This window comes from Mus musculus, chromosome 3, assembly GCF_000001635.26.
Source record: "Mus musculus strain C57BL/6J chromosome 3, GRCm38.p6 C57BL/6J".
Classification (NCBI taxonomy): domain Eukaryota; kingdom Metazoa; phylum Chordata; class Mammalia; order Rodentia; family Muridae; genus Mus; species Mus musculus.
Window position 1 is genome coordinate 126,833,340 of NC_000069.6, and position 26,591 is coordinate 126,859,930.

The 26,591-nt window shown below is 38.6% G+C and overlaps 1 protein-coding gene across 34 annotated transcripts in view; it reads left to right on the top strand.

Moving 5' to 3' along the window:
• Camk2d (calcium/calmodulin-dependent protein kinase II, delta) overlaps window positions 1-12,987 on the top strand; it is a 250,840-nt gene extending 237,853 nt beyond the window's left edge. For 16 of the 34 annotated variants that reach the window (XM_030252342.1, XM_030252343.1, XM_006500823.4 and 13 more), the window contains 5 exons: window positions 1,235-1,310; window positions 4,924-5,018; window positions 6,798-7,026; window positions 8,146-8,234; window positions 9,419-11,573. In XM_030252342.1, the coding sequence (XP_030108202.1) occupies window positions 1,235-1,310; window positions 4,924-5,018; window positions 6,798-7,026; window positions 8,146-8,212 (467 nt within the window). In that variant the 3' untranslated portion in view covers window positions 8,213-8,234; window positions 9,419-11,573. Of the gene's footprint in view, window positions 1-1,234; window positions 1,311-4,923; window positions 5,019-6,797; window positions 7,031-8,145; window positions 8,235-9,418 lie in introns of those variants that run through there. The other 18 variants (XM_030252344.1, XM_030252346.1, XM_006500829.4 and 15 more) reach the window with 4 other exon arrangements.
• The last annotated feature ends 13,604 nt before the right edge of the window (window positions 12,988-26,591 follow it).

The window sequence follows — 26,591 nt, forward strand, 5'->3', positions numbered from 1 at the left end:
AGCAAAGGTTAGCATCTTCATGATGAGCAAGAGGCACAGAATAATTGCAAGTAACTTTGTGACCCCCTGTCTGAAAACCTAGTCAACTTAATATTTAAACATAATTTATATTTAAAACTAATAACATTAATATTTAGACATATTTCATGACTAAAACAACCAACATTCTGAAATTAAGAAAACGTTATCCATCGTCTCAACTGATCAAACTCAAAAAATTATTTAACGTCCATTTTATTGAACAAAGATTTCTTAGGCAACACAAAGAAATAGCATGTTCTTTGTTTGCAAAGAACTTTCTTTTTAAATAGGAGGACACGGTTGACACAATGTACAAAGTTTAAACAGCAGTCAAACAAGCCACATGCTTTATTCTAAGGTGTCAGGGATACCAAGGGGACAGTGCAGGAACTTCAGGTATTTAAGAAGAGGAAAGAAAACTTGAAGCAGGTGTAGTTGGAAAGAAAGTTGATTAAGGTGTGATATCTGAACCAGACCAGCCATTAATAATTTTACCAATTTTTAGACAGGAAAAGACACTAATTATGTTTGATGTTTGCTGGGTTTAATAGTTTTGCAAGGGGGTTGCCATCTGTTTATTGCCCACATTTGTAGCACCAATTCATATATTTCTGCTGCAACTTAAAGAGTTTACTAAAGACCATTTACTTAATAAGGTGGCCTAATATCATCCTGTTAATGTCCCCCTTCTGGAAGGGCCAGGCAGGTTGACTCAGGGAATACGAAGCCAGTAAACACCTGATGTCGACCATCTTTACTCTGCAGCTAGGTGTTTGTTCTCTGTTACTTTCTACAACCTAAATTTTTCAGTAACACATTTGTTAATAAAAAACAAAACAAAAAAAAATTCACAAAGCCAGAGTGATGAGGGTAGCTAGGGTGAATTCAAACTTCCGGGTGCCTGTTGCGTGTGAGCAAAAGCGATGGAGGCCTGCCTTCTGGAGGACCCTGAGAGCCCTGTTGAAATTCAGATTCTGAATGGCCTGGTCTGGGGTGGTACCTGGTTATCTGTGCTTCTAAATGCTCCTAGGAGAGGTAGGTGGTGTTGGTCTCCCATTTTGAGCAATAAGACTGTGCGAAAACGATCAACCATTTTGCTCCAGGAGAGGTGCCTCCTCTGATACCTGCATTAGGCAAAGCAGCTGTAGTCTTGACTGGCATCTTATATGTCCTTTGGCCTCTGTTCTCACCTGACTCTTATCTTTACTTTTAGCACGAAAACAGGAGATCATCAAAGTCACTGAGCAACTGATTGAAGCTATCAACAATGGGGACTTTGAGGCTTACACGTGAGTAGTGACAGTTAGGCTTGAGTCGCTTCCACACCCTGGGCTACTATATTTCCTATGCCATTGTATTTCTCAGCATGACTGAAGTCCCACACATTAAACCCCTGCTTTACCCTGTTACCAACAGTGTTGTATCATATAAATGACAAGGGGGCTCTCAAGAGAAATAACGTGCTTATGATTTCAGAGAGATGACTCAACCTCTGTTCTAAGGACTGGGAATGGCTTTTGTGAATAGTTCTTTGTAATCACCCTCATGGTGCTAAGTGAAAGTAAGGCATCAGAGAAATACATTTGAGCAAAGACTTAAAAAGAAAGAAAGCAGGAAGTGGGATTGGAACAGAGAAAGATCAGAGATGGTGATAACGAGTGTTAATTCCCCTCAACCAATGATGCCAACTTGACCCGCATCTGTTGAGTGTGGTTTTGTATTAAGAGAAGTTTTGATTGAAGAAGAAGATTTCATGCCTAACTTAAAAAACTATAGATTTCTGGGTCACATTTTGTGTAAAGAAGTCACTTTGCTTGAGAAAAAAGAATTATATTTACATACGACATGAAGGGTCATTGCAAAGCTATTTGTGGATCTAAATCCTTGTGGGTTTTGTTGTTGTTGTTGTTTGTTTGTGGTTTGTTTTGTTTCCTTACTACATATTTCAACTGTGAAACTGTTTAATGCTGGGAAAAAATGAAAATAAAAAAGAAAAGAAAACGGAATTGATTCTAATCCCTAATTAGAAAAAATGTTTCTAAGTTTAAAGGCAGGAAAAGTGGCCATAAATACGAGATAAGCTAATTTCCTGACTGATAAAATTTATACACCACTAATTTTCAAAGCCCAAAACAAAACTAACAGAGGACTGACTTAGAAGAGTGTTTGCAAAATGTGTCAATGGTTACCTTTTATGCTGAGTGGATAAGATTAAAAAGACAGAAAATGGGCAAAGGATATGAACTGACCATTAGCAGGAAAAAAATAAGTAAAATGAATTAACGATAGTCATGTCCCCTCTTGTGCATAAACAAACCCTGTGATGGACTGAAGCCCTCTGAAACCAAGTACTCAAATAAATCTTTCCTCCCTAAAATTGTGGAAAAATGACCAATAGAGGGAGGTTCACTACCCAAACATACAACAATGGGCAATGTAAAATGGAGAAGACAGTCACTAAATATGGAGACTGAACCTGGAAGCTAATCCTTATACATTAACTGTGTGTTCATACAACTACAGTTATGCCCCTGAACAAGTGTGGGCATTAGCTCTTCACTATCGCCTAGTAAAATATACTTGATAAGAGAGACAGCAAGGTTGGAATTTAGATCCCTACTGTCACAGACAACAGCTCTCTTAAGCTGTGACTGATAACTCTGTATCATAGAGATTGTTCTTTTTATTTGTTTGGCCGTTGTAACCTTGTTAGACCTCTGTGAGTCTCCAAAGAACAAGAGAAATCTTAAAAAGCCCCTTTGATGATAGCTGTCTCTAGTGGAAGACAAAGTTGTGTTTTGTTTTTCTTTCATGGACAGAGTGTAACTGTGGCTAGGAAATGAGAGGTATTTCCTGCTCTCACACAGTTTAATGTGGGATATTTAAATAACTCAGTGTCTTGAGAGCACGTCACCTGATCTTTGCTTAGAGGGCCTGTCATTTGGCCTACAATTTTACTTCCAGACCTAGGGATGATCCAATATTACTTCCACTCTAAAGCTTTTTACGTTGAAGAATGTATTGGTGAGGCTCTGTTAGCTGGTCCTTAAGCTTTGTTCATAGCATCAGCCCCCAACCAATATGTCCAGTATACTGTCAGTCTTTATCCACATAAAGCCTGTTCAGCAAATGGATGATAGATATATGGGTAGATAAATGAGAGCTATAGATGATAGGTAGGTAGATAGAAGATAGCTAGATGATGGAGAGATAGATAGATAGATAGATAGATAGATAGATAGATAGATAGATAGATAGGTAGATAGATAGATAGATAGATACATGGATACATAGATAAATGTTAAATGATTGGTAGATAGATAGAAAGATAGATAGATGCTAGATAGAGATAGATAATAGTTAAGAGAGAGAAAAATGAGTAGAAACTTTCCAGTACATTGTCTCTTTGCAAGGTGGGGTAAAAAGCTTCATTATAATACATTATAAAACCCCAGAGTCAATGTGAGGGTAATATAAAATTTGGATTCACAAACTGACGACTAAGTCATATTTATAGAGGAAATAATAACACCTGGCAGAATAAATTTCTGTTGCCATAGGAACACTATTCTTCCTACTTCACTCCTTAGGAAGAAAGTATATATATTTGACTTCAGCTTTAAAATACCTGCCCAGCAGGCAGCATGAGACAAAGTTGATTATTTCCCCTCTACACCACCTCCACCACAAAGGATAATTGCTTGAATTGGCAACCTTAAAGTGTTCCTCCCAGGCTGACTGGCTCTGTGGTCCTTGGTTGTGTTTGGTTTGGGTTCTCTGAAGCAGGAGGTCAGGTTTCCAGGCCTGAAACCCCGACTGTCTATGCAGCACCATTTATCAGAACCGTGTCCGTGTCCCGTGAACTAATGTGTTACACTTTGAAGAACCACAGGAAGCTAGGTTTGCATAATTGTTTTCCTGATAGTTAAGAAAAATTCTCTCCTATATTGAAAATGTCCATCCACTATATTCCGCCTTTGGGACAAAGTGATAAATAGTCCCAAATCCTTTGATTTAGACTTAGGCTTCTTGCTGTCCTACCTCCTACTCAGCTCCTTCCATGTACCTGCCAAGCTCCTGCTCAGTCTTAAGAGCCCTGCCCCAGTTTTCTCTCCTTGCGCCTATATCGTTCCTGTCCACTATAATCTAACTTGAAGCACTTTACATTAGCTTTTGTTTTAGTATCAATGAGTTATAGTTGCTTGATTTTATAGTTTATGGTTAATTGTTCTCTATTGAAAATGTAAATTTCTCCAAAGAAAGTCCATTGGTTTTTTGAAAACAGCTTAGCATTATATACTCCTTTGCTAAATTCTGCTTCTAGGATAGAAAAGAGAACTATTGTGTCCATTTGAATCGCCTCTTAAATTTCTTTTGAGCATAAAATAAGCTTCAAAATACACTCAATGTAACCATCTGGACATTCCAGGAAGTTCAGTCAGGCATCCTATCCTTGATGTCAGTTACAATACAGGTATTTGAGGAGGATGGAGAAGCTGTGTCTCTCAAAGATTGTCCCAAAAAAATTCTTATTTCCAAAGCTAAATATGGCTTGAAAGGAGTTGGAGGTGGAGTATGTCCTCAACTTTGTGATTTGAAACATAGGAAACCTAAGTCCAAAGTTAAAAAACTAAAGAATTAACTCTGAAAGTTAAGAAGCACGCATCTTACAAAGGGGCCGATTGTGCTTGGACTGTTTAACTTAATTGTGTGTCTCTGTGAGTTTTCTTCAAAAATGACATTTTGGATTCTGTTCTTTGACCTACCTTGTCAAGGTCCATGGTAGAAATTTCCTATTTGGGGTGCTTTTTAGAATCTCTTTCCTTTACTGACTGTAAACAAGAGTGCTTAGCACTTCTACTGTGGGCACATTTTCTCATGATATTTTTTTTCTTACTGCAGAAAAATCTGTGATCCAGGCCTCACTGCCTTTGAACCTGAAGCATTGGGCAACTTAGTGGAAGGGATGGACTTTCACAGATTCTACTTTGAAAATGGTATCCATTCCAAGTTCCTTACCAGCTCTTCCTTGAATATCTCCCACTTTCACCGGCTCTTTGGCTCTTTCCTTCAATGGGTATTTCTACTGACAGTGTGTCTGTCCTCTGTGAAAACTGTTCTTGTTTAAAACTGAAACATATGTCCTTCAGACCTACCAGTCTATGGTGTTTTGAAAAATATGAAAACAGCCTTTAAGACCCAGTGAAGGAACAGTATATGCTATATAATGTTCTGAGCATGTATTACTTGGAAGTTTTGTAAAATTGTTGATGTAGGAAGAAGAGAAACCACAGCCTTGATAGTCACAGTGGATGAGCTCTGATGAAGGTCCAGCAGTCACTTTCAAAATATGGTAGGAAGGGAGATGAACAATCAGTGAGTGTTTCCACTCAGACTGCAAGGGTCTTAATGTTTTAGTAGCTCAAAGGGAACATGTATCTTTCAGAAAACATACATATTTCTAAAGAAGTTTCTGTAAATTAGAAAAATTTGGTAAATAAAAGTAAAACCAAGCCAAAGGAATCTAAGTTAACCAGGAATTCTCTACAGCCTGAAACTTTCCGTTATATTATCATGGGCTGTGATGAGAATTTAGTCTTTTAGCCGTGAGATTCAATTCCTGTTGAATTAAGGAAGAATTTTAAGGATAATTAGGGTAATTTGGTTTACTTGTAGTAACTAAATGCATTGATAAGTCTCCCTTGCATGTGTCTTTAGTGCATGAGTTTATCTTGTACATGTTAGCTGTTTGCAAACAAACAAGCAACAATAGTTAGTGGTACGTTTGTGTTAACAAAACTGGGTTGAATATTCTCATATTCTGTGTATTCCAGCATTTTGATGAAGGTAACTATCTCCTCCATCTGTCAACCAACAGTTTTACTTCTAGTAAAATAGTTTATTAATCCATTAATATTTCACCCATTTCAACATTACAGACATTATACACTGATATTTTCCATAAATGCCCTCTCCATAATGAGATATTCTCTTATGTAAATAAGATTCTGAGTAATTAAAATAGCTGTTGTCTGAGAATGAGACGTATGTTTGGGTAACAGCTAAAGTAACTCAGCCTATTCTAATTTACAAAATGCCATCAGTAGGAACTGTGTCAGAATCCATAAACCTCTTGATCGTGTTTTTAGAATGGGTATGACTATTATCCAATACACCAAAGGTTGAAGCCTGTTTTAATAACTGGCTGGTCTAAGCCAGCTACAGTGTGATCAGACAGTGGATTGTGAATTTTGACTAGCTGATCACACACAGATTATGACCAAATTGAAAAGTCACAGGATCTAATGCAGAAACAAATCCATACCGGGAAACAGTGATTTCTAAACTTGACACTTGAGATATTTCCCTTATCCCACATCCTAACTACAAAACTACCAGCTGCAGTCATCCTGTCAAGTGTCACAGAAAGAAGTGTGCCTGGGCCAGGGCTTCTCCACCTCTCTTCATAGCATAGCTTCTGTTTCTTGCCCTTACGAGTAAATATAATGCGTCTTCTGTAGCTTCTCTACCTAATCAATCAAAACTCCAGTGTAGCACAAATTGCCTCCCAAGGAACACAAAGAAAATAAAGATTATCTATGCTTGTTTCATTGGTTATACTTTATACAATACCCAGCACTCAGTTAGTACAAATAGAATAATGAGTTCAGGCATGAATCAGCACCATTTCTCATTAACCCCAACTGAAGTTAATCTTGATTTTAGCTTGCTTTATGTATGGCCTTCGTTTATGATCTTGCCTTGTTCTCTTTCAGCTTTGTCCAAAAGCAATAAACCAATCCACACGATCATCCTCAACCCACACGTTCACCTGGTAGGGGATGACGCAGCCTGCATCGCATACATTCGGCTCACACAGTACATGGACGGAAGCGGGATGCCAAAGACCATGCAGTCAGAAGAGACGCGCGTGTGGCACCGCCGTGATGGGAAGTGGCAGAATGTTCACTTTCACCGTTCGGGGTCCCCCACAGTACCCATCAAGTAAATATTCCTAGGCTGTCATACTTTTTTAATATGCTCTTGATGGTAGGCAAATGTAGAAAGCAGCATTTTCAAAGTAAATGTCAGCTGTCGTAGCATGTTCTCATCTCAGTATCCTTCCTCAGATGTCATGCTTAATTTCCAGCCAATAATCAGATACTCTCAACACTCCTGGGCTTGATGCAGAGAAAGACAAAGAGGCATCTCCCACAGGAAACACATATTCTGGTGTAGAGACCAATTCATCACTAACACCATGCAAAAACTAAGCTGTATACTTAACTTTAGAGATAGGTGCAAATGAATAACAGTGTGTATAGCATCCATACTTTACATGAAAGACTGGATGCTGAACAAGATATTACAAGAGGAATAGAATTTGGAGATACAGAAATGGAAAGAAAACAAGGGGGAGAGAGTCCAAGCCAGAGGAACACCAAGGAGTTATAATGCTGGAACTTTGGACACATTAGAAAAGAAGGCAGAACACTATAGGCTGGCTTGCTGGAGGAAAGGGGACTGATGGGAAATCATTTGTATCAGTAAAATGGGACGAGCTAAGAGCAAGGAGGGAGTAACGAAGTTTAGTGAAGCCTGTACCACTGAGCATCTCTTTCCAGGATCCCCTGTTAATACTGGAAGATGTTGGGAGATGGAGGAGCCTAGTTCTTACTGTCACTCGCCAGGCTCCAGCAAAGCCATTTTGATTTCTCAGTTTGATGGTAGTTTATCAACCACAGTGATTTTCAAAGATCTTCTGTCATTTCAGTCATCATATAGCACTGTTGGATATTCAAAAAGAGACTTAAAAAGGATAAATACAAAAATAAGTTCCAGTAACAACAGCAAAAGGTTAAAACATATTCCAAAAATATAGCTATGTAATCAAGAAGAAGACACGAAAGGAGTGAAGAGAAAAATAAAGTTTGTCAGTGCTTCTGTGGTTTTTACCCCAAAGAGGTACACCACAAATTGCTATTTAATGTAGAAGGGATGGGTGCAAATGTATTGGGCCGGGGGCTAGTTTTCTCTGCATATCTCGTAAGTGTTAAGGGATAAAGCCTATTTAAGAAAACTTCCTTTTATGCCAGGTGGCTTAAATGGGGCTTCTCTTAATAGGCCACCCTGTATTCCAAATGGGAAAGAGAACTTCTCAGGAGGCACCTCTTTGTGGCAAAACATCTGAAAACCATTCACATTTGGGTCTTGTAAGTAGCATCTTGCCCCACGGTTCTGTGCGATGGGGGCTAGTTCTGGAAAAGCTGCATGGCTGGTGTTCTTCCCCTTGTGGGCATTCGCTCAACAGTCTACTCCGGGAAGCACATGCGAGGTCTTTGGAAATCCATTGTGGCTTTGCATGAGTCCTCAATTCTAGCGTTCACTTGACAGCATCACCACTGTTTGAGAGGTACCAAACACCAAGAAGACCTTTTTTTTTCCCCAGTAGCTGGATTTCATCACTTACCATCCTGGAGTTCTCACATCAAAAGCTTCTTATAGCTGGGTTAATGAGGATAACTCTCAATTATCCAGAGCAATTTCTATTAAGCTTTGAAACCCTTTGGTATCTCCCTGTCTTTTAGAAGTTGCAGTTTCTGTTAGCCCTCGGCTGGGGTTAATAGGTACTTGAGCTTACTGGGTCTGACTGAGTGTAATGGTGCTAACGCAAGAGGGTGGACCACAACAGCAAGTCCGGCTGAACTTTAGACATGACAAATGCCATTCATAGTCACTGACAGTTGAACACACTAAAATTCATCCCTGCATTGTTGTTCCTAAAGATTTGTGTCTTAAACTGGGATTAGGGTCCAGGCATGATTAGGGGCCACTGCTTATATTTTCCCCACGCCAAGGTGGAACAGAGATTTCAAGAAATGGTGCTTTCAGCTATTGCTTTTAAAAAAACTGCATAAGAATAATCCTGGTCTCTGTATTTGTGAGACTATATTCCTTGTTGAACTGACTTTTGATTTTGATTTCCCAAGGAATTTAAGCATAATGAACAAAAGCATTGGGTGAACTTGAACTTTAATTCTGTTTCAACCAAATATTGATATGAATTCACTGAATTTGTCTAGTAAACCTGAATGCTTAAAACATATATTTAAATTTAATAATGCAGTTAAAGCCTGCAACTCCTTACTTTGTTCATTTTTTTTCATCTTTGCTTTGTTTGAACAAATAGATACTGTTGATTGCCCTTTGTTAAACATGTATTTTATCTTGGAAGGATCACAGGCAAAGATCTCGTACAAAGTATTTCCAATCTGAACTTCAGCTAAGTTATCAAATGATACCCTAGTAACATCTGTGGCAAAAAGGTTGATATTTTATAAAAAGCAAACAAACAAAAACAATGTGATTTATTTCTTCCTCCCATTCTCCCTTTCAGCTAATTGTCAACAGTGCCACTTCTTCATTCTGTCCTCAAGGCACCAGGCGGGTGATCCTGGGACGTCCTCTCCTCTTCATGCATGTTTCTGAGTGCATGAAGTTGTGAAGGTTCTACGTGTAATGCATATGTGACACGTCATCTTATCATGTGACACGTCATCTTATCATGTATTCCTTCCTGTACATTGTTTACACTCCAGCTACCGGACGGGATGTTCCATGCAAACTTCCGTTACTGTTGGCAAACTCTAGAGGGAGCTCAGACAAGAAAATTCCACAATAACTCCAAGTTCAGCTGATCCGTCAGGTTTCTCTGTGTATGCCAAGATCCAAAAGACTTAATTAAAATTACTGTTCTCTGAATGACAGTGTGTAAGGAAATCTTTCAAGAATGCTGTCATTATTCTCTTTGAGCTTTTTGTTGGGATTTGGGGTTTTGGGTTTTTTTAGGTTTTTTTTTTTCTTCACTTTTAAGGCAAATACATATATGTATATGCCTTCAGTTCCTGGTGTGCTCCTGATAGAAATGAATGGATGGCTTTTCTCTGACAGTGTTGGTGTTAGATAAATGGATGGTTATGTAAGCAAACTCCTGTGTGATCGTAGGAGCAAGAATCATTTGGTGATTCTACCATCAAAGCCATGTTGATTTGGGTCAAACTATGTATACTGGAAAAATTCACATCGTTTACTAGTTTGATTGCTTTCAGACACACACAGTCCTGGTGAATGCTTGGCACTGATTTGGGTTTTTCTTTCTTAAGTCTGTGTTGTGTTTTCAGTGTATACTATTTGCTCCATTTCTTTGTATTTGTTTTTATTTTTCTTTTCTTTATCTTTCTCTCTCCCCCTTTCTCTCTCTCTTTCTTTTGTGTATTTATCTTTCTTTCTTCCTATAGCTGGTAGTATGTAAAAAGAAAAAAAAGTAACATTTGTATATGATTAAAATAAAAGTCAAGGTCTTTTAGAGGAAGCTAAAACTAACACTTCCAGGCTCTTCAGGGCTGTGGAGTTGTTACATTTAAATAAATATTTAAATAAAAGAAGAATAAAATTCAGCTTAAGCTACCATTTGTGCGTAGGTATCCTTGCTATGTGGAAATTGTTGGAATTGTTGAGACTTACGCTAATAGCAGTAAAAGCCTACTATACTGACCTGGTTCGTCCCAACTACAGAAATGGAAGACCAAATGGAGTACAACCTGTGTACAACCTGGGTCAGAGGACATTTCCTGCCTCACTTTCACTAGCTAGCCACGTGAGGAGTAATCTCCATCTTCCTAGAGGTTGAACTTGATCTTTGTGATTCCTGCAGTTCTAGCTTCTCTCTTGAGTCACAGTAGTATCCTTCTGCCGGGAGTTAAGGCTTGTCTAGCTTAAAACAAAGAGGAAAAGGAAATGCCCCAGTTTTCTTCTCGTCTCTCGTTTCTCCTTTGTCGATTCGGTCCCTGGGAGGCTGTTTCTCTGCGCTGAACTGCTTTATGGTGCATGGAATATCCATCAGCGTTACCTCCACCATAGCTGCTCACACTCCTTAGAAGCCGATTTTTAAAGCAGAAGCAAAAAAAGCAAAAACTTAAACACCCCCTTCTCTTTTTCCTCATTTCACCTTTTGGTGTTGATTGCTAATCACTTTAGATATATTGTTGCTAGTGAATGTATGATAGATGGTTGAAGCTTTTCTGATAATTATCACATGATTTAAAACAATATATATTTAAAACGAATATATACAGTAAATGTATTGAGCCGTGTAACCTGCCAATGAGATCTGTGAAAAAGTAATGGCCTCACTTTTCCCTTTTGGATTTCTTTTACCTTTCTGTGAAGCAGCTCTGCGTGGCATACATGTATTTAAAAACACAAATAGTGGTAGGATGGTTTGGTTTTTTTGTTTTTTTGTTTTTTTTTTTTTACACTTTTAACTTAGCATGTGGTGTTGAAGAATTACCATAGATCCAGTTTGTCTTCTGCACTAAGATGTGAGGAAATCGTGATTTGTTCTCTCCAGCACAGTGAAATTACACCTTCATCATCTTCTATTGTTTGGAAAACACTGCAGTTTACCATGGGACACTGTATATATTTCTTGCCGTAATGGTAAATGACTGATTGATATATTTAAGAGTTAATAAATTTGTGATTTCTGCTGACAATGTGTCCATTTTTATTTCTTAAGAAATACTCTATGTGTGGTGCCGGCCACTGCCAAGGACATGATGTCCTGCCCTGGTCTCCTTCAATAAACAACTTGCAGTCTGTGATCATGGCAAGCTGTTTGTTCTCGCTGCACGCAGTGGAGCTGTCTGTCGTTCCACAGAAAACTTAGCTGAAAGGAAAATTAGCGGCTGAGTATCCTAAAAGCTTGTAGATGCACACGCTTCTGTCCATCTCTTTAGCAGGACTGCTAAAATGTCCCTCTACTAACACAGAGCTGTCAGTCATCTCCAGTACATAGCAGTCACCCTAGATGCTATGACCTCACAATTACAGATTGCTAATGTGCTATTAGTTAAAGCACTACCTGTTCTTTATGTCCACTCATGTGACTCACTTTCTTACCTAGAACAGTCTTCCTTTGTTGGATTATCCCATTCTTTAACTCATTCACTGAAATCCAGAGTAGTGTTGTGCCTCCTCTAGTGAATTTCCTTGGCAGCTCCTAGGCTTGTTTGCTCTGTCATGAGTTGCGTGGTAGTCTGCATTCACTATTCCTGCTGCTATCCACATTATTCTGACAGTATATATATTTTTTGCATTATCTTTACTGTAGTAGGAAAGTCTGTAGAGATGAGAACTATGCATTCACGACTATACCCCTACAATGAAACCAGAGCGAGAAAAGGAGGGGCTGTAAATAAACCATTGTTGAACTGAGACCATACTGTACAAAGCAACCTCTAAGTGAGATCAGGCAGTCCTGGGTTGAATGCTGGGCTCTTTCATCATTATCCTGATGTTCTAAACAAGCTGCTTCTTACCTTGGAACTTCAGTTTCCTTAAAATGAGTGTAAGTATATAAATTAAATTATAATATCTTAAGGATTAGAAATAACAGGCATAAAATCCCTAGAATACCTTTTTTGTATATTAAATGAGCGTTATTGGGCATGCTGGTATATGGCTATGATCTCAGCAAGCTAGTATGGGCTACATAGAAGACCCCACCTCAACAAAATGTATAAATGAACCCATGATACTCACAGAACCCTCTTGCTATCATTCCCTGTTTCAGATCAGGAGGGTGTGCAACCCTTGCTTTACCATGGGGAGCTCTCTTAAGTTAAGCTTACTGTTATTGCAAAGGATGTACTTGCATTCCAGTGCCTCAGCAAGAAGATGAGAGCCACAAAGGGAGGTAGCCATGGCCCTGAAAATACAAAAGGAGATGGAGTTAACTGGTACATTTTGGGGAAAATTTCAAAAATGTCAATTTTAAGTAGCTAAAATTTTGAATTTCTATGTAAAAGAATTCTATATAATGTGAAGATAAATGTAGAAAACAACTTTCATTAAATATTTGTTTTAGTCATTTCATTAAATAAAATCCTACTGACTTTGAGACTATCATGTCTTTTGTGGTCTCCTTTGTATGATTTTTTTTTAAGTAAGAATTTTATTTTAATTTTTGAAGTGCATCTGTGTGTCTGTGTGTCTGTGTGTCTGTGTGTGTCTGAGCGTGTAGGTGGGGGGTGCACTCCTCACTCCTGAATACCTGGGTAGATGGAGTCCAGAGAACAGCCTTGGTTATTGTTCCTTAGACACTGACCACTTGTGTGAGTGCATGTTCATGGGGGTGTGGGGGGGGTTACACCTCTCATATGATACTCATGTGTACCGGGAGGCTAGTGGATCCCTTTATTTTTCAAGAGAGAGGCTATCGTTGAGAATTGGGACTTGTTGCTTCAGCTAGACTGGCTGGTCAGTGAACCCTAAGAATCTGCCTATCTCCCCAACTCTAACCTTAGTGTCAAATGCCTGTGCTATCAAACAGAATTTGTTCATGGGATGTGCTATGTACTCAAACTCAGGTTTCCATGTTTCACAGAAAGAACCTTACTGGCAGCCATGTCTTCAGCCCAACCTTTAGTCTTTCTGCTTTGATTCCACCCTTGAGCCCTACTACCCAGCTCTCCCTCCACTCTTAAACATTCCAATGCCCACCTCACACTTTTCTTTTCCGTGACTATTATGTTGTTAAAGCAAGAATACATTTTTGGCCCTTGTTTTACTTACTGTCTCAGCAGCATCTCACCCAGTGGTTCACAGTCTCCAATTGGAGCACATGTTGCTTTATACTTGCCTGGTGCTCTGCCAACCTTTCTAAATGATGCTTGCCTGATGCTGCACCAGCCTGTCTAGATGCTGCTTCTCAACCTTTGGTTAATCACATAAAAAAAAAAAAAAAAAAAACCAAAAAAAAAAAAACCAAAGTTTCTCCTACTCCTCCTACTCCTCCTACTCCTCCTACTCCTACTCCTCCTCTTCTCCCTCCTCCTCCTCCTCTCCCTCCTCCTCCTCTTCCTCCTCCTCTCCCTCCTCCTCCTCCTCCTTCTCCTTCTCCTCCTCTCCTTCCTCCTCCTTCTCTACTTCATTCATCCCTAAAATAGTTGGATCTTATCTTCATCGTTGTAAATTACTTTAATGATACTCAAATATATCCCCCGCCACTAGATCACATTTCCTAACTCCAAACACACGCACCTGCCTGACTTCTTATATGAATCAACAATATAGGTCCAATAGACATCTCAAGTCAACAGATCCACTACTTAGACCCTTTAGTCTGTTCCAAAATATTCTCTTATTGCTTATTCTACATCTCAATAATTGGCAACTTAGTTCTTATTGATCAGGACAGAAACCTTGCACTCATTTTTAGTTCTTTTTAATTTAAAAACTATCACTTTTCAAATGAAGCCATTTTGTGAGCACTTCCATCTGCTCTCTGCTAGCCTTGACTCAGATCATCCTCATCTTGTTTATATTCCTGGAACATCATCCTCACAAATCTCTCAGCTTCTCATACATACCTATTATCTGTGCTGATGCTTCTCTATTCCCAATGCAGCACACAAAGCAGCCTTGTTAAAATAGAAGTCAAGATGTATTATTGCTCCATACAAACACATGCAATGGTCTACACTCTCACTCAAAAGCAATCCCTTAAAGTTCCCTCTACCTGACTTGAACCACCATTGTCTGCTGCACCTCACTTTTCTATCAACATTCCAGAAGGGTCCTGTCTCAACAGGACCTATCCTGTCTATATATGAACTATATCCCTCAGGCGAAGAGTCCTCATGGATCTAGAGGTAGGGTGGTAGGAATCCATAAACATCAAGGATCTCATTCAGTTCCCACCTACTGATTCCACAGGCACAGAGAATTGACAGTTGGTGCATCTGCAGGGCTGTTCCACCCACCCCTGCCCCTGGAGAAGCTTGCTGTGGTGAGGGCAAAGTGCTTGGAGATGTGTGTGAGTTCTGTGCAGTGCTTCTTGTCTGCACCCCACTGCTCATCACAGGTGACTCAGAGGCTTCCACAGGAGTTGCTTAGTCATCGCAGTCTGGGAAAAGCAACAGTCATTCTCATGATTTACTTTCCACTCATCTGTGTTCCTTCAATATTATCACTTAGCAGCCTTTTCCACACCCACACCCACCCCCAAAAAGGATCAGGCACTCTACTGTGTACACCAGTGAGAAAAACTCCCTTTGGGCCACAGGCTTGAAAGGACTGATCTTCAAAACTGACATTAAGTTTACCCTCCTATATTTCCTCTCTGCAGATCAATCAAGGATGGCTTAATATAGAGCCATACATGATCCAAAAAGCTACAGGAAACTGGATGCCTTAGGGTGCAGCATAGGCACCAGGCTGACAATTGGAGATAAGAAGTGGGGAAGATAACAAAACAAAGAGTCCTTAATGTAGGGATGAAAAACAGGAGAGACACTGATCAAGCCGCCTACTATATGATTACTATATGACAGGTGCCATGGTGAAAATGGATTATATGGGCTCCTGCATATCCTGTCCTGTCCTGTCCAAGAGTCATGCTTCAGCCAAGAATTCATTAAGAACTAAACAGGTAAATAAGTTCTGCTTAAGGGTAAGTCAAACTCAGACGAGAGAAGTAGCTTAAGAAGAAATCAAACTCTAGCATACAACAACCCTTTACTTATTCCACAAGATATATCCCAAGGTTTGAGGGAGAGGCAGCCAAAGGCTTGCTCGGCCTGACCACTGGGATGATGTCATGATTCTCTTTGCAGAGAGTGAGCAAAGAGAATGAGAAGAGGAACCAGAGAGTGGGTTCCAAAGCCCCAGGTTCACCAGGAAGAAATGACACTGTGTGTCTCCATCACATTGATCTTATCATTGAGGTTCTTAACAAAATATGGTTTTCTGTTGTAAGGAAAGATACCTGCATAATCCCGAAAGCAAATTTGAACACTTTGAGCTTACAAAAAACAACAACAACAACAAAACAAACAAACAAAAAAATCCACTGCTCTGGCTTGCCATGTCACTGGCCTCTCTTACCTCTCTCATTTCTATGCATCTGGCTTAGTTCCTAGTTAACTCTAAATTTACTGGAAATAAAGAAAAAAAGAGAAGAAAGGAAGGAAGGAAGGGAGGGAGGAATGGAGGGAGGGAGGTAGGGAAAGAGAGAGAGAGAGAAAGAGAGAGAGATTGAAGTCTTACTTTTATTATTTATTTCTCAGGAGAGATTTTGTAATTTAGGCTATGATTCCTCATCAGCAAAAGATCAGAAGAGACAGAGGACTACTCTAATCTTCAAGTAATTCAACAGTCATAAAAACAGGTTCCCTCTATTCATTCTCTCACAAAGTCATACTATGTGCATTCTCTTATATATTTTGTGGGTGTTTTCCACTAACTATATAATAAAATTTAGTTAGAAGAAAATTTGCTGCTACAAGGTCAGGGTTCTACACTAACCTATATTCCCATTTGCTCAGTCATTTTTTTGTTTGTTTGTTTGTGGTTTTTTTTATCTTTGTTTAACATTCTTATGTTTAATTTGGAGATGTAGAGTCCTGATTTCGAGGTTTGTTGATGATGGACGTGGAATTTGGAACCCTAAGCATTCTTGCCAAGTACTCAATCTCTGAGGTACATCCCCAGCCTGCATTTCACTTTCATTTGAAAACATACTCTTATTGAACCCCATAGGCTAACCTTGAACTCACATATATAGTCTATATAGTCTAAACAGGGCCCATACTTGAGTTCCTCCTGAATAGCCAGGAGGTATTCTACAGGTGTGTACTACACTGTCTACGCCTCATCCAGCTGTCGCAGATCATGTATGTCTTCTTCTTTTCTTCAGACAATGAGCATCCTCTCTGATTTTTTGTTTTGGGTTTTTTTTTTAATTTGTTTTTTTGGGGAGGTGAGTGATTTTTTTTCTTTCTTTCTTTGTTTTCATAGGCCCATGATTAGTTCCTTGAGAGAAACTGCCAGAGGAGGAAGCACTGAGTGATCCATGCAGGTTAACCTCTCTAAAGAGTTGTTAGCAGGCAGAAATTATCATAGATTACATTAGATTATATACTCTAGCTCACTCAGCTGTAAATCTCTATCTCAAACTTTAGCTTCTAAAGTGGTCTCAAACCCAATGTCCAATATTTTTTTCCACACAGTTGGGTCATTTATAGGCACGTTAAGCCACATGCTTAACATGGTCACAAGCACAAGGACCACACTGAAGGGATTCCATTCTGAGATAGTTAATCATCATTGCCAACTGGGCAGGAGGGCAGGGAGTAGTGACTTACACCTTCAAGCCTAGCACTCAGAATGTAGAAGCAGGTAGATCTCTATGATACTGGCCTGGTCTATATAGCGAATTCTAGATCACCATTACTATATAGTGAGACCCTGTCTCATAAAACAAAACAAACAAAAAAACAGCCATGGAATTTGAAGCTCACCAGTAAATATTTTGGTAATTAGTTTCCAGAAAGGAATAACTGAGACAGAATAGTCTGTATGGATCCAGACAAAATAAAGGAGAAAAGAACAGGAGACTACCAAAGAGCTCTGCTGTTTCCATACGTTTGCTGTCACTTGCCCTGAGCCTCTGTGGTAAGACTTGCTCTCCAGAGTTTTACTATTGGGAGAAGCTAGAACATTTAGAAGAGGAATTATGTGAATTATTTAAGATATTGTAAATGTGACCCTAAAAGAAAACTGGGGTACCCAGCCTCTTCTTCCTTGTTGCTTCCTAGCTGAGGTAAAGGTCTTTGCTTTAGTACACACACCCTCCATACCACAGGCACAAAGCTTAGGACTTGAACCTGAGAATTCTGAGCTACATTAAAGCATTTCTCTATATAATTTTCTCAGATTTTTAATATGAATGATGAGACACTAACAGATGGAAGTGTTTTTATGAAAGTGGATTTTGTTTCATGCAGCCTTTGATTACGTTTCAGGGCCCCTTGGAATATTTTTAAGTCACATTTTGAGAACTTCTAATAGAGGTCTTAGAAGAAGACGTATGGAGCACATAAACAAAAGTGCTGCTGAAGGCTTATGTAGTGCATATAACTGAAATGGCAATACTATTGCTGAAGACTTAAAAACCAAAAGTCTACAAGGAACCCACCTACTTTCCCCACATTTGGAATGAGAGACTATAAATAGTAATTTAATATTGAATGGATAATTAAATGTAAGATGAGAACAAACTACAGGCCACCAACAGTGAGTGGGATTAAAATAGATCTGGAAAAAAACAGGGAGGAAAACACAATAATTGACTGTATAAACTTGATACTCAGAAGATGTGCGAAAGGAGACAAAAAAAAATCGAAGTATCCAAAGTTAACTTGAAGTTTCCCAAGGTGAAGAAACAGAGGCTGATCTGAACTTCTAGACAAAAAGAACTTAAAAAGCAGAGATAATATTTCAAGTTCTGGGTGTCAGAAATTGTAGATCAAGCACATTTGCAGTGTGTTCAACAAGAGGAAAAGCAGAGCCTAGATGGCCCTGTAAACTGCCAGAAGAGAGCCTTCAGTCTTTCCCAGGAAGAGAAGAGTAAAGTCCAGGTGTCACTCTAAAGAATGGAGCAGTTAGAGGTAGGAGGACAGCACAATATGTAGAGCAGTAGTTCTCAACCCCTTCATGGAGTAACGTATCAGATATCCTGAATATCAGATATTTACACTACGATTCATAACAGAAAGATTACAGTTATGCAGTAGCAATGAAGTTATTTTATGGTTGGGGGTCACCTCAACATAAGGAAGTGTATTTAAGAGTTGCAACTTTAGGAAGGTTGAGAACCACTGTGCTAGAGAGAAAATATTCACTAAAGAGTGATGGAGAGCTTAAAGGATACAATCTCACATCAGACTTCTTGGTCTTCTGACTCTTAGAATCTGGGGTGATTGGAATAATAATGTTCCCCATAGGCTTATATACCTGAATGCTTGGTCCCCAATAGGTGAAACTGTTTGGGAAGCATTAGGAGATATGGCCTTATTGGAGGAGTTATGTCAATGGAAGTTGTTTTTGAGGTTTCAAATGCCCATGGCATTCAAAACTTAGCTCCCTCCATGCCTTCTGCTTGTGAATCAGATGTAAGCTCTCAGTTATGCTACAGTGCTATGCTTGCTTGTTTGTGTACTGCCATGCTTCCTGTCATGATAGCTATGGACTCACCTTCTGAAACTAATTCCCAAATAAACTCTTTCTTCTGAGTTGTCTTGCTCATGATGTTTCTTAACAATAATAGAATACTAGCTAAATATAATGATTTTTATGGTTGAATAATATATCTTTATGCCACAGTTTCCTAATTTTGTTTTTTTTTAAATATTTTTTGATTACGTATTTTCCTCAAGTACATTTCCAATGCTATCCCAAAAGTCCCCCAAACCCTCGCCCCCACTCCCCTACCCACCCATTCCCCATTTTTGGCCCTGGCGTTCCCCGGTACTGGGGCATACAAAGTTGGCGTGTCCAATGGGCCACTCATTACAGTGATGGCTTACTAGGCCATCTTTTGATACATATGCAGCTAGAGTCAAGAGCTCCGGGGTACTGGTTAGTTCATAATGTTGTTGCACCTACAGGGTTGCAGATCTCTTTAGCTCCTTGGGTACTTTCTCTAGCTCCTCCATTGGGGGCCCTGTGATCCATCCAAGACCTGACTGTGAGCATACACTTCTGTGTTTGCTAGGCCCCAACCTAGTCTCACAAGAGACAGCTATATCAGGGTCCTTGCAGCAAACACTTGCTAGTGTATGCAATGGTGTCATCATTTGGAGACTAATTATGGGATGGATCCCTGGATATGGCAGTCTCTAGATGGTCCATCCTTTTGTCTCAGCTCCAAACTTTGTCTCTGTAACTCCTTCCATGGGTGATTGTTTCCAATTCTAAGAAGGAGCAAAGTGTCCACACTTTGGCCCTCGTTCTTCTTCAGTTTCATGTGTTTTACAAATTGTCTCTTATATCTCGAGTATACTAAGTTTCTGGGCTAATATCCACTTATCAGTGAGTATATATCATTTGAGTTCTTTTGTGATTGGGTTACCTCGCTCAGGATGATGCCCTCCAGGTCCATCCATTTGCCTAGGAATTTCATAAGTTCATTGTTTTTAATAGCTGAGTAGTACTCCATTGTGTAAATGTACCACATTTTTTGTATCCATTCCTCTGTAGAGGGGCATCTGGGTTCTTTCCAGCTTCTGGCTATTATAAATAAGGCTGCTATGAACAGAGTGGAGCATGTGTCCTTCTTACCGGTTGGGACATCTTCTAGATACATGCCCAGGAGAGGTATTGCGAGATCCTCCAGTAGCACTATGTTCAATTTTCTGAGAAACTGCCAGACTGATTTCCAGAGTGGTAGTACAAACTTGCAATCCCACCAACAATGGAGGAGTGTTCCTCTTTCTCCACATCCTCGCCAGAATCTGCTGTCACCTGAATTTTTGATCTTAACCATTCTGACTGGTATAAGATGGAATCTCAGGGTTGTTTTGATTTGCATTTCTCTGATGATTAAGGATGCTGAGCATTTTTTCAGGTGCTTCTCAGCCATTCAGTATTTCTCAGGTGAGAATTCTTTGTTTAGCTCTGAGCCCCATTTTTTTAATGGGGTTATTTGATTTTCTGGAGTCCACCTTCTTGAGTTCTTTATATATAATGGATATTAGTCCCCGATCTGATTTAGGATAGGTAAAGATACTTTCCCAGTCTGTTGGTGGCCTTTTTGTCTTATTGATGGTGTCTTTTGCCTTACAGAAGCTTTGCAGTTTCATGAAGTCCCATTTATCGATTCTCGATCTTACAGCACAAGCCATTGCTGTTCTATTCAGGAATTTTTCCCCTGTTCCCATATCTTCGAGGCTTTTCCCCACTTTCTCCTCTTAAGTTTCACTGTCTCTGGTTTTATGTGGAGTTCCTTAACCCACTTAGATTTGACCTTAGTACAAGGAGATAGGAATGAATCAATTCACATTCTTCTACATGATAACCACCAGTTGTACCAGCACCATTTGTTGAAAATGCTGTCCTTCTTCCATTGGATGGTTTTAGCTCCCTTGTCAAAGATCAAGTGACCATAGGTGTGTGGGTTCATTTCTGGGTCTTCAATTCTATTCCATTGGTCTACTTGTCTGTCACTATACCAGTACCATGCAGTTTTTATCACAATTGCTCTGTAGTAAAGCTTTAGGTCAGGCATGGTGATTAGACCAGAGGTTCTTTTATCCTTGAGAAGAGTTTTTGCTATCCTAGGTTTTTTGTTATTCCAGATGCATTTGCAAATTGCACCTTCTAATTCGTTGAAGAATTGAGTTGGAATTTTGATGGGGATTGCATTGAATCTGTAGATTGCTTTTGGCAAGATAGGCATTTTTACAATGTTGATCCTGCCAATCCATGAGCATGGGAGATCTTTCCATCTTCTGAGATCTTCTTTAATTTCTTTCTTCGGAGACTTGAAGTTCTTATCATACATATCTTTCACTTCCTTAGTTAGAGTCATGCCAAGATATTTTATATTATTTGTGACTATTGAGAAGGGTGTTCTTTCCCTAATTTCTTTCTCAGCCTGTTTATTCTTTGTGTAGAGAAAAGCCATTGGCTTGTTTGAGTTAATTTTATATCCAGCTACTTCACCGAAGCTGTTTATCAGGTTTAGGAGTTCTCTGGTGGAATTTTTAGGGTCACTTATATATACTATCATATCATCTGCAAAAAGTGATATTTTGACTTCCTCCTTTCCAATTTGTATCCCCTTGATCTCCTTTTGTTGTCGAATTGATCTGGCTAGGACTTCAAGCATATGTTGAAGAGGTAGGGAGAAAGCGGGCAGCCTTGTCTAGTCCCTGATTTTAGTGGGATTGCTTCCAGCTTCTGACCATTTACTTTGATGTTGGCTACTGGTTTGCTGTAGATTGCTTTTATCATGTTTAAGCATGGGCCTTGAATTCCTGATTTTTCCAAGATTTTTATCATGAATGGGTGTTGGATCTTGTCAAAAACTTTCCTCGCATCTAACGAGATGATCATGTAGTTTTTGTTTTTGCGTTTGTTTATATAATGGATTACGTTGATGGATTTCCATATATTAAACCATCCCTGCATCCCTGGAATAAAACCTACTTGGTCAGGATGGATGATTGCTTTAATGTGTTCTTGAATTTGGTTAGCCAGAATTTTATTGAGTATTTTTGCATCGATATTCATAATGGAAATTGGTCTGAAGTTCTCTATCTTTGTTGGATCTTTCTGTGGTTTAGGTATCAGAGTAATTGTGGCTTCATAGAATGAGTTGGGTAGAGTACCTTCTACTTCTATTTTGTGGAATACTTTGTGCAGAACTAGAATTAGATCTTCTTTGAAGGTCTGATAGAACTCTGCACTAAACCCATCTGGTCCTGGGCTTTTTTTGACTGGGAGACTATTAATGACTGCTTCTATTTCTTTAGGGGATATGGGACTGTTTAGGTCGTTAACTTGATCCTGATTTAACTTTGGTACCTGGTATCTGTTTGGAAACTTGTCTATTTCGTCCAGGTTTTCCAGTTTTGTTGAGTATAGCCTTTTGTAGAAGGATCTGATGGTGTTTTGGATTTCTTCAGGATCTGTTGTTATGTCTCCCTTTTCATTTCTCATTATGTTAATTAGGATGCTGTCCCTGTGCCCTCTAGTGAGTCTAGCTAAGGGTTTATCTATCTTGTTGATTTTCTCAAAGAAGCAACTCCTCCTTTGGTTAATTCTTTGAATAGTTCTTCTTGTTTCCACTTGGTTGATTTCACCCCTGAGTTTGATTATTTCCTGCCTTCTACTCCTCTTGGGTGAATTTTCTTCCTTTTTTTCTAGAACTTTTAGATGTGTTGTCAAGCTGCTAGTGTGTGCTCTCTCCAGTTTCTTCTTGGAGGCACTCAGCGCTATGAGTTTCCCTCTTAGAAATGCTTTCATTGTGTCCCATAGGTTTGGGTACGTTGTGGCTTCATTTTCATTAAACTCTAAAAAGTCTTTAATTTCTTTCTTTATTCCATCCTTGACCAAGGTATCATTGAGAAGAGTGTTATTCAGTTTCCACGTGAAAGTTGGCTTTCCATTATTTATGTTGTTATATGTTATATATGTTATTGTATGTTATTGTATGTTATATATGTTATTGTTATATATGTTATATATGTTATTGTGTGTTATTGTATAGTCCATGGTAGTCTGATAGGATGCATGGGACAATTTCAATATTTTTTTATCTGTTGAGGCCTGTTTTGTGACCAATTATATGGTCAATTTTGGAGAAGGTCCCGTGAGGTGCTGAGAAGAAGGTATATCCTTTTGTTTTAGGATAAAATGTTCTGTAGATATCTGTTAAGTCCATTTGTTTCATAACTTCTGTTAGTTTCACTGTGTCCCTGTTTAGTTTCTGTTTCCACGATCTGTCCATTGATGAAAGTGGTGTGTTGAAGTCTCCGACTATTATTGTGTGAGCTGCAATGTGTGCTTTGAGCTTTACTAAAGTGTCTTTAATGAATGTGGCAGCCCTTGCATTTGGAGCAAGATCCTGTGTGAGTCCTTGCGGGTGTCCAGAGACTCCGCAGGCAAGGCACTCCTCTAATTTTGATTGTATACCTTTTCTATTAAGAATATAATTTGTGAAGAGTTGTGTAACATATACATATTTTTTCAGCACTTTGAGGTAAGTATATAGGTATGAAATGGTTGGCTACTATAGTCATAAAACTTCATCTTGATATTTTGATGGCATGTATTACTGTCTTTCTCAGTGGTGACTATAATTAAAAGTCATTATGTGTGTGTGTATGTGTGTGTGTGTAATCTAGTCATATAGGCTGACAGTTGATATATTAATTGAAAATGCAATAAAAGGCATTACACTATTTTGATTCAAATGGGAGTAATAAAGAATATTAGTATGTATGTAGTCCAACCCACCTGCATTCACTAGAAATTCGGCCTCTGGGTACAGATACAGAAATACATGGTTCTTCCTGGAGGCTATATACAGCCTTTCCTTCTAGCCCATCCCCATTGCTTTGTGACTCCCAGATTAACTGCAGAGCAGTTCTCTACTAGGAATCCTGTAGGCACCACTGTTGCTTGGAGTGTAGAACCAGTTTCTACCAGGGACACCACAGTCACCACAATTGGCTGGGACTCAGAGATTGAATAGCCGACATACTTGGTGAAGACTCAGCGTGTGCAACAGCAACCAAAGAGTTTAACATCCACTGATAAAAGATGAGACAAGATTTCTATACCAAGAAATACTTTAGATAAAATACTCCAAGTGCCCAGATTCCAGTGTAAAAACACATACATGAACAAACAAGGCAAGAGTCCACCTCAAGCCTGATTAACAAAGCAATGCAGTTGAAACACAAGATAACTATTTCAAAAGAGCAATTTGAAATATGTCCAAAGTCATTGAAAAGGATATGAATAAATGTCTTAAATGACTGTAAAAACACAAAAAGCTTGAATGAATGATAAAAACAATTCAACATGTGGAAGTAAGATTTACCAAAGAAATAGCATCATTAAGAAAGCACAAGCTGAAATGAAACTGGAAATAGAAAAGTAAGTATGTCAAAGTAAGTTTCACTTACAGATTACAAAAATGATAGAATTTCAAATCCTGAACAAATGGCAGAAGAAATGAATAACTTAGCCAAAGAAATTATTAAATCTGAAAAAAATCAGGCACAAAATACTCAGGAAATCTGGGACATTATGAAAAGATAGAACATATGAAATGTAGGTAAAGAGGAAGTAGGTCAAAGGCACAGAAAATATTTCTAACAAAAGCATACAAAATTTCCCCAGTCTAAAGAAAGACTATCAAGTAACATACAAAACACCAAATAGACAAGGCCAGAAAAGAAACTTGCATGACACATAGCAATCAAAACACTAAATCTATTGAACAACTAAAGATATTAAAAGCTGCAAGGGAAAAGATAAAGTCACACATCAAGGCAGGATAATTAGGCTTATACCTTCATTTAATGAGGTGTTGAAGGCCAGAAGGGCCTGGAATAATGTTATACAAACTATGAAAGTCTGCAGATACTAGTCCAGACTACTCTACCCAGCAAAACTATCAAAGAGAAAGAAAAAGGTCCTGTAATAAAACCAAATTTAAGCAATTTCTATACACAAATCCAATTCTACAGAAGGTACTAGAAGGAAAACATCAGTCTGAAGAGAAGGGTAACTATACACAAGGGGACATATGGGATAAATAATCCCCAAATGGTTAATTAAAAGACAGGAGGAAAAAGCACATAACAACAACAAAATAATAGAAATTAATAAATACTACTCATTAATAACTCTCAATATTAATGGCTTTAATTCCCCAATAAAAAGGCATAGACTATCAGATTGGATTGGAAAAAAGGATCTGTACATCTGCCTCACCCAATAAATACACTCCAAAAATGGCAATCACATTAGGGTAAAAAGAAGGAAAAAGATTTTTTTAAGAAAATACATTTTTAATATCTGAGAAAAAAACTTCAAAAACAAACTAGTCAAAAGAGATAGGGAAGGATAAGATAAACTCAATAAATCAAAGAAAAATTCAGAAAGTGATATTATAATTCTCAAAATTTATGTACCAAACATAAGGACACCCAAGTTAAAAGAAACACTACTACAGTAAAAATCAGAAATTGACCCTCATACAGTGATGGTGTGTGATTTCAACATCTCACCCTTATCAATAGATAAGATATCCAGACAAAAACTAAACAGAGAAATGCTGGAGTTAAATAATACCATAAATCAAATGAGCCAAATAGATGTCTAAAGAAGGTTCCACTCAAACACTAAAGAATATACTTTCTTCTCAGCAGCTCAGGGAAATTTCTCCAAAATTAAGCACACAAAGTGTAATGGTTTGAATAGAAATGGGCCCATAGACTCATGTGTTTTAATTCTTGGTGCATAACAAGTAGCTTTATTTGGAGATGTGGCCTTGGTGAACTAGATGTGGCTTTGTTGTAAGAAGTCTGCTAGGAAGTAGACTTGGAGGGTCCAGAAGATCAAAACCAGTCCTAGGGGCTCACAGTCTTTCTTCCTGTTGTCTGTGGATCAAGATGTAGAACTCTCAGCTTCTCCTCCAGTACCATGTCTGCCTACATGCCACCATGCTTCCCACCATGATGGTAACTAACTGAACTTCTGAAATGTAAGCCAGACCCAATTAAATATTTTCCTAAGAGTTGTTGTGCTCATTATTCACAGCAATAAAACCCTAACTAATACACAAATCAAGTCTAAACAGATACAAAATAATTTAAATAATACCCTGCATTCTACCTGATAAAATGAATTAATGCGGCATAACAACAATAATAGAACTTGCAGAAAGGAGACAAATTTACAGAAGCTAAACAACTCACTACTGAATGAAAATTGGGTCAAGACAGAAATCAAGAAAGAAAACTGAAAAAGAAATTGAACTGAATGAATATAAAACACATCCTATTCAAACAAGTGGGATACATTGAAAGCAGTTCTGAGTTATAATGAATCAAGTTTATAACACTAAGTGCCTACATCAAAAAAACCTGGAGAGACTTCATATTGATAACTTAACAACACACTTGAAGTTTCTAGAAGAGGAAACCCAA